At 42.2% G+C, this 11,246-nt stretch overlaps 1 protein-coding gene across 10 annotated transcripts in view; it reads left to right on the top strand.

Moving 5' to 3' along the window:
* The window catches only part of EBF3 (EBF transcription factor 3), a 129,327-nt gene extending 119,040 nt beyond the window's left edge, over positions 1-10,287 (top strand). For 4 of the 10 annotated variants that reach the window (XM_068198352.1, XM_068198354.1, XM_068198351.1 and 1 more), the window contains 5 exons: positions 675-740; positions 1,390-1,567; positions 2,767-2,955; positions 3,438-3,635; positions 10,095-10,287. In XM_068198352.1, the coding sequence (XP_068054453.1) occupies positions 675-740; positions 1,390-1,567; positions 2,767-2,955; positions 3,438-3,635; positions 10,095-10,126 (663 nt within the window). In that variant the 3' untranslated portion in view covers positions 10,127-10,287. The remainder of the gene's footprint in view (positions 1-674; positions 741-1,389; positions 1,568-2,766; positions 2,956-3,437; positions 3,636-10,094) is intronic. The other 6 variants (XM_068198357.1, XM_068198356.1, XM_068198353.1 and 3 more) reach the window with 2 other exon arrangements.
* Positions 10,288-11,246: the final 959 nt, after the last annotated feature.

Genomic DNA, 11,246 nt, shown 5'->3' with positions numbered 1-11,246 from the left:
ATTTATGAAGTCCTTTACAACATGCAGTCAAAGAGGTTAATTGAAAAATTTCTTAATGTCATTATGAAAGAACTAGATTAACCCAAGTTAATTCACTTTATTGTTCAAAATAAAGAGGAATAAGCATTGAACTCACTTGCAAATTTGGGGCATGAATTAGGGGTGAGATGTTGTCTTTAAGGACTCTGCCAGTTTAATTAAGATATGGAAAATTACTTATTGTTCTTCACCACTAAAGTGCTAGGAATTAACAGCCAAATGTGATGCCTGTGCCTTTCATATCTCTACCATGTGTTTGTTTGTTTAATACCCATAAGACTACATCATTAAACCTCAAGCACTGATTTCACTAATTCAGCACGAGAGCTACATGCTACAGCAGCAAACACCTTTCCGAGTCAATCATAGCTGAACAGCTGGATGTAAAATGCAATATTATTTTTAGGCTCGTCTCTAACTTTGACTTCAAACCACAAGCCCTGTTTTCCTCCCAAACAAAATACCTTCCTATCTTTGTAATACATCCCCTAAATATAGTGGGAGCACACGGGCGGCGTGTGACGTATTTTATCCACTTTATCAGTTCCTTCCAATTAGAGACTATACAACTGCCAACATTGCTGCACTGCCCTTGTCTTAGTGAAACATAACGCAGGTTGTTTGTTTTCCTTTAGGAAGTATTACTTAAGAGAGCAGCAGACCTTGTTGAAGCCCTATATGGGATGCCCCATAACAACCAGGTAGGTCAGCACCGCGGTCTTTGTTCCCACGCCGACACGTGTAGATCAATACCTGCTCTGTGCGGGGCTGGCAGAGCATCAGCACGTTGCCTTTGTACACAGCCAGGCTTTGCCAGCCACCTTGAGGGCAGTGTGATGTGATGCAATGCTCCGAGGGAAACGCTTCATCTTCCCCTTCTCCTCTTGCCGCCCGTTTGCCTATCAGAAATGACAATTAAGTGCGAGGTGCCAAAAGCATAAGCAAGCATTAAGGCAAGAGAATAACCTTGAACTGAGGCCAAAATATACAGTGACTAATGGGAAGTCCTAAAGAAATCTGCTCAGCCGAGTGGATCAGCTGTACTGTATTTTGCAAACTGCTGAAAATACAACTCCTGCCTTGGGCGCATAAAACCCGTGTGACAATTTTCACCTGGCTTCCAGTGCTAAACTGGAGTTTTATGTTAATTTCTTCCTTTCTTTATATTTACTATGTTGAGGAGCAATTGGGCATGGGAAGGAAAAACAAGAGGTGTTGTTGAAACAAGCAGCAAACCCCCCATCCTCACTGTTAATTCCACGTGAATCTCTTCGGTAAATTTTTGCGCTATTGCGACTTGGAGCATTTGCACAAATCTGAGTTGTCGGTGCTTATTTTGTGTCTCTCTAGGAAATAATCCTGAAACGAGCAGCTGACATTGCTGAGGCGTTGTACAGTGTGCCCCGCAACCACAACCAGATCCCCACTCTAGCCAACACTCCCGCCCACACCGGCATGATGGGCGTGAACTCCTTCAGCAGCCAGCTCGCCGTCAATGTCTCCGAAACATCACAAGCCAACGACCAAGGTAGGTGGGATTTCAAGGGTTAATCCTTCACCTTGTTGGCTGCTTCTGGCCTGTTCGTGTGAGCTGATGTCACCACCGTGTCCTCCCTCTCTCTGTCCCCCTAGCCGTGTGTCTGAGCGCGGAATGAAATGCCGTCTTTAACTTTTCTCGTAATATTTAATTCTCCCTGTTCTTTCATTTACTGTTATCATAAAGCATCTCCAGTGGGGGAAAAAAAAATAAAATTGGCAAAGTGTAGAAAGCTCTTTGTTATTCGCAGTAAATATACAGCGTGTATGGTTGGTTTATAAAATAATTATGTCTCGGTACCTCCACCTGGTTTTGGAATGTTTACACAGATAAATCTAATTTGATGTCTGTGATTTTAAAATACTTTGTTTGTAGGCATGTGTGACATATATGTTACTAATAAAAGTAATAGTTGATTTAATTTACCTGTTGTAATTGAAAATGCATGTAGCATATTGCATTTAAAATTAATTTTGATACTAATGAAAGGAGGGAAACAGGATTATTAGATATGTTCAAACGCATTTTTTTTTGCTTGCAACGTAATTATTAAATTGATTGCTCAGATAGGAACAAATTGTTGTTTAAAATCCTGATTCCGCTATGTTTCCTCTTCTAAAAAGATTGTCTTTTAATGTGTTTCCAAGCTAATAAGCCTTATAAAATTCTGTACTTGCTCTTGAATTAGTTTTCACTGATGGCTACACCTTACGAAAGCTTGTTGTTAGCATAAAGAATATCAATCACAAAATGAAGACCCCCAAAACAGCCTTTTAAAGTAAATCACCGCAACAAAAAAGTTTTTCTTGTCAGCTCTGGCATTTGAAGGTGTGGAGAGGCTGAAAGTTCACGCAGTGTGTTGGTACAAAGCGGGACTCGAGCCTGTTGATAATTGCTCCTAAAGACAAACGTGAAGGCACCTGACACAGCTGGATCGAAGAGAGCTTTTGTTGGCTGTCTGTGCTAAGAGGAGAGACAACATAGAGTGCTCGCGGATGATTTAAGTAGGGTTGGCGTGATAAGGTTATCTCAAGCTGCAAGAGTTGATAGGGCAGTGAGAGACAACTCAGAGCAAAGCTGTGCAATCAATTAAAACTGTGTAATATATGCTGCATGAGGAAACCCCCCAGCCCTAAGTCTATCTTATAAAATAACATTATTTTTTTGGGGTGGGGGGGTTTCTAACACAGTAGGTTACAGTCGCAACACAAGCAGTGTTTCCCCGCGAGGATATGTTCCCAGCAGTACTCCTCAGCAGTCCAATTACAACACAGTCAGCAATAGCATGAATGGATATGGCAATGCCGGCATGCCCAATCTAGGTGTACCAGGTTCCCCTGGATTTCTTAATGGCTCCTCAGCTAACTCTCCTTATGGCAGTAAGTGTCTATTTTTGGTAACACATCATCATATAGATTCATATTTACTACAAAATCAACTCCTTGCATTGTTTTGATTTCCTCTATTGTCAGCTACTGGATAAAAGGAGGGGTGACTCTGGAGGCTGGACGTAAAAATGAAAATAATAAATTGATCTGTTTGTGCCAGAATACAATCTCAGATAGAGAAAAAAAAAAAAAAAAAAAAGAACGAACAAAATAAAACGAAACAAAAAAAAAAAAAAAAACCAAAATAAAAATTGGACTGCGCAATTCGTAACAAAAGTCCAACACAAAAGAGTTTGCCTGTTATCCAGAGAGTGGCCAAGCCAAGGCATTTCATTTTTATTTTTTTATATATATTTTTTTTATATATATATATCTCTATATATATTTTAAGAGGCAAGGCCCTATCACTCTCTTTTTCCGTGTTTGCCGTGAAAACCTCAATCTGAGTCCTGATTATTTTTGCTTTATTGCAGTAGTGCCGTCAAGCCCTACCATGGCAGCCTCTTCGGTCACCCTCCCTTCAAACTGTAGCAGTACACACGGCATTTTCTCATTCTCACCTGCCAATGTCATCTCTGCAGTGAAACAAAAGAGCGCCTTCGCTCCTGTTGTCAGGCCCCAAGCCTCTCCTCCACCATCTTGCACCAGTGCAAATGGAAATGGACTTCAAGGTGAGCCCGATCTCTCTCAATTTTCTCTCTGCTGCCTTTTTTTTTTTTTTTTTAATTTTTTTTGGTGTTTTTTTTCTCGGGGAGAAAGGTTCGTGGCTGGATTTTTCAGTGCTCTTGTAGTGATGCAAAAGCAGGGGGAGAAATAGGGTAGCGTGAATGGTCTGCTGAGATTTTCAGGTTTTTAGTTCATTTTGATGCTTGCATTAGAGCAAATGTCAGTTGTTTTTCTGGCATTTTCCCATAGGAGTTTGTGCCTTAAATTTTAAGGGCAGACTGTATCCCGGAATGCCTCTTGGAGGGTTTGTGTACTCCTGGTGTTTTTATGTTTTCTGAACACATTTCTGTGGATGTTTAAACCCAGCAGTGCTCTGGCAGGACACAGTGTGATTTCCTCTCTTTCTATAGGGTGCAGTAGTGATTTTGAATATGTCAAGTTAATATAAGTCAGGTTAAGCCCTTACTCAGTGGACTAAGCTTTCCTGGAGTAGGCAGCCCTGTATGCAGTGGTTTGCATGCTCTGGTGGTGCCAGCTCTTACTGTGGTGTTAGAAGGCTTACATCCCTAAATGAACTAAATATTTTAATTAGGGCAGGAAATTTTAATATTTTGCCTTTTTTTTTTAAAATATAATCCATGTGATTTCATGTGGGTAATGCCAGGAACAACTGATAAATCAGTGGCAGAATGTTCGTGGTCACCTGCAGGGTGTGGGGCAGGAGGAATTATGGCACAATGTGAGAACAAAAACAAAGGAGTCACCCTAAAAAGGAAGACTCATGGCCAATTTTGCCACTTTAAGGGGGGATTTTGACCTGCAGAAGGTGAGACTGTAGGTGCATTTGAATCACTGGGAAGGTTTGTTTGCCTCTGGTGGAGTCTCAGTGCACAGCGCAGCAAATTGAGGCACTTCAGATCCCATTGAAACCAGGAAGGGTTGAGGACAGTCTCATCCCCGAGGTCGTCACTCCTCTTGACTTCCTCAGATAAGCAGCAGCAGCACAGGATTATTTATCCTTCGTATCACCATGGCACCCATAATCCAAGCAGCACTCACAGGCAAACAGATGAGGGGGATTTTAATTTGCCAAACCAATTCTGGACGCCTGCATTTTGTGGGGTGCTGAAGGCACTTTGGAGAGGCATCATCCCAACCCCACAGAGCTGCCTGTCCGCCCCAAATCCACTCCAGCATCTCAAAATGAATCTTCCTGTAGCTTGCTCTTAACTTCTTGGCCCAAAAAAACCATCTGAGACCTTGTTATGCACTCAGGTCAACAAGGAGCTGAGAATCCAGATGCACAAACTCATTGTAGCATGATACTACAGGAAAGGATAATTAAATTAACAGTTTTTTGTGTATTTCTTTAGTGGAAACTTCACTGTGTTACGACTGTTAAGTAGAAAACTATATCAGTATTCTTAGGAAAGGTAATCCATTCATAAAATTATCCAGTGTCCCACTTTCCTCTTTTTGTAAGAAGACACTGGTATGAAAAGTAAATACTGAAATAAAATAATGAAAAAAAATTAGATAATAAATAATAAAAAATAGACAAAAATAAAATTAAAAAATAATATAAATGTGGTAACATATGGCTTAGATCTGAGGCAGGAAGATCAACTAAATGATTTTGATTTATTCTGATAATCACAATTATTTAAAGATCTAAATTTAAATGATCCAGATTTTTGCCATTTCACTATGTGAATAAGGGTCTTCCTGTCATATACTCAAGGTGTTAGGTACTTAAAATCTCTAGATTGCCTCAAAGTGGGGTTTTAAGGAGAACTGGGAGGGCTGAATGCCTGCACTGAGCACCCTGCCCTGAGCACCCGATGTCCCTTAGCACCTCCTCAAGCCCCCAGTAACTGCACATCTCCATCCTCAGGTACAAAATGCTTTTTGTATAAAGCTCAGAAGATGACTTGGAACCAGCCAATACTCATTTGTTAAATAGGTCATGGATTCAGCTCTTAAGCTGAGCCCAGCCTCACTTTGCACTAAGCTTTTTCCATGCCCAGAGTGCCCAGCTAAGCCCTAACCATGCCTTCAACCCCTGATTTTTGGATGCTGCAATCCAAGCAGCAGACTCGGTGTCATCCTTTTGGGTTTTGGATCAGCAGCTGAACTGAAAACCAAGTGTTGAAATGAAATAGATAATACATAGATAGATAAATAAATAATTAAATAAATATTGTAATTTTCCTCTGTCAGCTGAACCTGAATAATTTTGTGTTGAGCAGAATGACCCAGAGAAACAGGCAGAATGTCCTTCTGGCCTGGTAATTAGAGCAGCGACTTCCAGGGTTGTGACCAAAAAATTTGCATAATTTATGCAAAATAGACAGCACCACAGGGTGATGCTCGGTATTGTGGGTGTTAGGGAACTGACATGGAATCACAGAATTCTGGAATGGTTTGGGTTGGAAGGGACCTTAAAGACCCTCTAGTTCCAAGTTTGGACAGGGACAACTTCCACTGTCTTAGTCCTGGCTGCTGTCCTGTCCTGTCCTGGTCCTGTTCCTATCCTGGGCTGCTCCAAGGCCAGTCCAGCCTGGCCTTGGACACTTCCAGGGATGGGGCAGTCACAGCCTTCCCTGTGCCAGGGCCTCAGCACCACCTCACCTCCCCCACCCAGGAGTCCTCTGTGAGGTCCTTCACCATCCCAGCAGAGGCACCATGCCTTTTTCCACCCAAAGCTTTGAGTCAGTTCAGACTGAGCTCACAAAAGCCCTCGAATTCACCCATTCATCATTCACCCATTCACATCATTCACAGATCTCAGCCACTGCCTCGGCCTGAGCTGCAGCCAGGGCTGAGGGGCAGCACAGGGATGGGTTTGTCAGCTCCTTCCTTCATGAGACATTGTCAAGAAAAACTGCCAACACTCCTGTGTTGGCACTTATCTGCACTGCATTTGATACATAGAGTTCATTAGGGAGTTTCTGCTTCTTCCTTCCTATTTTCTCAGTCATTTGTTGTCAGGGAACTCTTTTAAAAGTTTAATTAGTTGCTTTCTGGACTCTGTACAATCACCTGGAGAGTTTTCTGATCAGCACATTTTCTACATTAAGTTAAAATATGGAATTTGAGAGCTGCAGTCCAACGCAGCTGAAGTTTTTTTGGTGATCTTCAAGTACAGGGTCTCATTTTAGGGCAGGGTGTAAAGGAGCTGAGCGACAGCTGAGGAGATGTTAGGAATGGTCACATTCAGTCAAGCCAAGAGGGCAATAAGAGCTCATGGTCACTGGTGGTGCAGCAGAGGCAAATCCTGCAGTTTATGGATAAGTAGGGACTTGGATAAGAATGCATAAGAATTCAGACAAGGGTGGTCCTTTTGCAGGGATTTGGGGGTTAATTGACCCCTCCCTGGTGGGTAAACCACTGCAGGGTATCTCTGTGTGGGAAAAATGCTGCTTGTGGTGCATCTAAGTTGGTGAGAGCAGCAGAACTAAGCAGTTCCAGCTGGACCTCAGGGGGGTCGTTTTGTCCCCTAACAAAGAGTTAAACAGAGGTTGAGCTGCTCTAATTTCTGGCTTGTGCTGATGTAACCCTGAGCATCAGGACCACCCGAGCCCACCACACCAGAAGCAAGACCTTGCTGCCTGTAGGCACAACCCTAAAATCCTCTCTGTGCTGTAGGACCTACTGCCCAAGAGTGAACATGGAAAAGTCTGTAGGGGACACTTGTTTTGTAAAGAGGTCCAAGACACCTTCCAGTGGACACCTTCCAACCCCAACCATTCTGGGATTTGATGGTTCAACAATGAAGACAGAGGTTAAGAGTATAAAAAGCCAATCTGGGGAGATCTCAGAGAGGTCAGGCTGGGGGCAGTGCCAGCCAGGGCTGATGTTTACTCCTCTCCCTTGCTGCACCCATGCCAGCTGCATGTCCATCCTCAGCCTAGGGAGGGCCAGCACTCAGAAGCTGCAGCTCTTGGAGGAGAACTCTCTCCCTGCTGTCCCCAGGGCCTGACTCACTCCTGTGAGTAAGCCTACAAAAAAGGGCTTTTGGGCCATATCCAAAAAGCCACAATCCTGTTGACTCTGCGTGACCTCCATAGTCTATGACCAGAAAGTCAAGTACTCACACAAATTTTTTAAGAGCAGGATCCGACCATGTGTGTTCCTTAGGGCAGAGAGTCTTTTCCTGTTTAAAATGATGAACATTAAAGGTAGAAAAAAAAAAAATTGTGAGAGACTACTGGCTCGCTGCAAAGTTGGAAGCACAATATGTGTTCAAAATTTGGTTTTCAATTGTAATTTGCTTTCTATAGATTGTGAAAGATATTGCTCTGTGGTTATAGGACTATAATGCACAGCAAAAGGCTCTCTATATTCTTTTAAAATTGCATCCTGCTTAATTTTCTGGTCTTCCTCCAGATGAAAGTATTAAAATTATTATTAAAAAACTCACCAGCTCATTTTTCTTTAAGAAGGCGTTTGGTATCAATTTGCACAGCAGGAAGCTCAGTGCAGAAATTCACAATTGTCAGTGATTGCTACTAAAATAAATTGTGAAATGCACGTCTGGAGCACCAACCTTACATCCCCTCTCAGACTGTGCCACAAGGAGAGTTCAACAAAAATGGTTAAATTAAAGAACTGAGATACTTTTTCTTTCCTCCAGAAAAATATGGCAGCAGATAATCTAAATTTTCACACAGCAGAATGGTAGCATGGTTTGGGTTGGAAGGGACCATGAAACCCACCCTGTCCCAACTTCTGCCATGGGAAGGGCACCTTCCACTGTTCTAAACTGCTCCAAGCTCCAGCCTGTCCAACATGGCCTTGGACCTTCCAGGGGTGGAGCAGCTGATGATTGAATTGCAGCACGAGGCACTTGAGGACATGGTTTAGTGGTGAACCATCACAGTGCTGGTTGATGTTGGACTTGACCTTAAAGGTCTTTTCCAATCTTAATGATTCTGTGATTCCATGGCAGCTGTTCCTTAAAATGATCTCCTGCACCCCCCACACCAGGTGCACCCCAGATAACCAGACTGGCATGGTGACAGATTTGCTGCTGGCTGAATCCCACGGGAGAAGCCAAACGGAGAGCAGGGGTTTGGCAGGTCCAAACACAGGGTGAAGTCATCTGCTGGCCTGGGCTGAAGAAGGGTGGAACAGAGGAGATTTAGAGAAGGGTTGTTTTCAAGGGTTTTTTGAGGAAGGTCAGGCCTTGGCAAGGCTGCTCAGGGAGGTTTGGAGTTCCCATCCCTGCAGGAGTCCAAGGAATTGCTAGAGGTGGCACTCAGTGCTGTGAGTTGGGGACAAGGTGGGGGCCAGGCACAGATAGGACTTGGAGATTGGATTTGATCTTGGAGACCTTTTCCAACCTAAATAATTTTGTGATTCTCTGAAAATGTGATAAGGAAACTGAATATTTTGAGTAGAAAGGCTCTCTGCCAATATAACCACTGTTCTCCAGTTAAATTTTGTAACTTCAGTTGCTGATTAGGTTTATAACATTCATTATTATGAATGTTGTGAAATTATAACTTCAGTTTCGATTTCAACATTTTTGACACGTTTAATTGGGGAGAAAAATGGCAGAGTTGGAAGACTTCATCCTGTTTCACGACCATCACCTAAGCTGTGTTTTAGAGAGGTTTAACTCCATCCAGATCCACAGGAGGCTCCGGCAGGACCATGGGCTGCTCTGGGCTCTGGGTGCAGCTGTTGGAGCAATGCTGGTCGTGGTTGTGTTACCTATGAAATGTGTACAGACCCAGCTCTTCCAAACCGTAAAGCTGCAACAGCGAATCTGAAATAAATTAATATTGTTGAAATTAATGAACTGAGAAATTGAAGTTCACATCGCTACACGAACAAATTTATTAATATCTGTTGTACATAAATTAATGAGAAATATCATTATGGCAAAAATTAAACAACACTAAAATTAAAGACTGTCTAAATTGTGCTTCTACCAAAGAGTTAACTAGGAAAAAACAGTGGTTGTTGGCATCTCAGTCTTTTTCTGTTAAGAAACCCCAGGATACGGCCGGTCAGGGGTTTAAATATCATGTCTTTTTACGATGGTTGAGCTCTAGGACTGGGAGAAGGTTTAGAGTTCTTGGTTTTGGTCTTAGAGAGTCCTTGGCTTGCTCAGTCCTGCCTTTATCATGAAGTAGAATAGTGGAAAATGAGGTTTTCTGCCCAGGGCACGAAGTGGTGATTGGTGGGGATGTCCCCAGGGGATGGGGACACAGCCAGAAGAGCTGTCAGGAGCCTGGAGAGAAGCTGAGCCTGGGGAACTGGGGATGTTCTGCCTGCAGAGCTCCTTTCTGAAGGAGAGGTTGTTTGGGGTGTGCTTTGCTGGGAGGAGTGTCCGTGGTCCTTGCTCTGGGGACGCCGTGGAGAAGCTGGGCTCTGCATCCTCCCACCCCGTTCCGTGGTGGCTCTGAGCCCAGCGTGCCAATAACAGCTCCTTTTCTTCTCTTTTTTTCTTTTAGCCATGTCCGGGCTTGTAGTTCCGCCAATGTAAAGTCACTTTTGTTTACCTACCGTAGCGCCAAGCTGCAGAGGATGGGCTTAGGGGACAAGTTTAGTATATTAAGACATGCTGATGGAAGCAGTATCTTCACGCAGAATCAGCAACAAAATCGAAATGCTACAGGAAAAAATAAAAAACCCACAAAAAAAAAACCCCACAAAAAAAAGAAAAAAAAAAGACTTTGTTAAAGATTTTATTTAAACTATTAAGAATCTACATGCAAAACAACCTACTTCTTCATGAACAATTCCATTTTATTGACTGAATTTTTCTCATATTTTCACATTTCTCAGTCCTGGAGAATAAGGAAAAAGCGACGCCTATTTTGTATAAAGTTTCTGATTACGTCTTGGCTATGTCTAGTACTTGCTATGTGTTGGGAGAAACTTTGTGGATGCACCATTTTGATTATCATGAAACACTGATGAAAAATGCCTCCGAACATTTTTCTGTACTCATAACTAGATTCACAATGGTTGTGTATCTCTATAATGTGAAATATTTTTTTGTGGTGGAAAAAAAAAGGGGGCCAAGGAGGTTATGAGCCATCAAACTGGAAAAAAAAAAAGAATAAAAAAAAAAAAGGATGAATATATGATTAGGAAAAAAAACCACACAAAAAACCGGGGCGCGGGGGCGGGCGCGGGGGGGTTTATCGTTGCTTAACTTCATCTTAATGAAATGGAACTTTGTAACTTATTGTAGTTAGAAATTGTAACTTTGATATTGAATTCTCTTGCCTTCAACAAGCACACTGACAGAGGAAAAAAAAAAAAGAAATTGCTACTGTCTGTTGGTTTAAAAAAATGAAAAAAATATACTTCCACTGCTAGAGCTTCCTGTTAAGCAAGTGTGATCTGCAACATTTTTTCAACTTTTGCTAGCACTGTATACTATTGCATTTTAGGCTACTGTGAAGTCTATGTTTCTTGTACCAGAAAATTGTCCTTTTGACTTCTAGATCCTTCTTCCCTAATGTGTTTTGTATGTGGTTATAAAATTGTAGACTTTTGTGATTTTGCCAAAGTTGTAGCTAAATATTTATACACTTGTCTTGAATTTTTTTCAGATCCACTTAAATATTTAGACAAAAAAAAGCAGATTTTATTCC

The sequence above is a fragment of the Anomalospiza imberbis genome, chromosome 8, assembly GCF_031753505.1.
Source record: "Anomalospiza imberbis isolate Cuckoo-Finch-1a 21T00152 chromosome 8, ASM3175350v1, whole genome shotgun sequence".
In the NCBI taxonomy this organism is placed as follows: domain Eukaryota; kingdom Metazoa; phylum Chordata; class Aves; order Passeriformes; family Viduidae; genus Anomalospiza; species Anomalospiza imberbis.
Note: the sequence above shows the minus strand (reverse complement) of the source record. Positions and strands in the feature narration are given on the sequence as shown.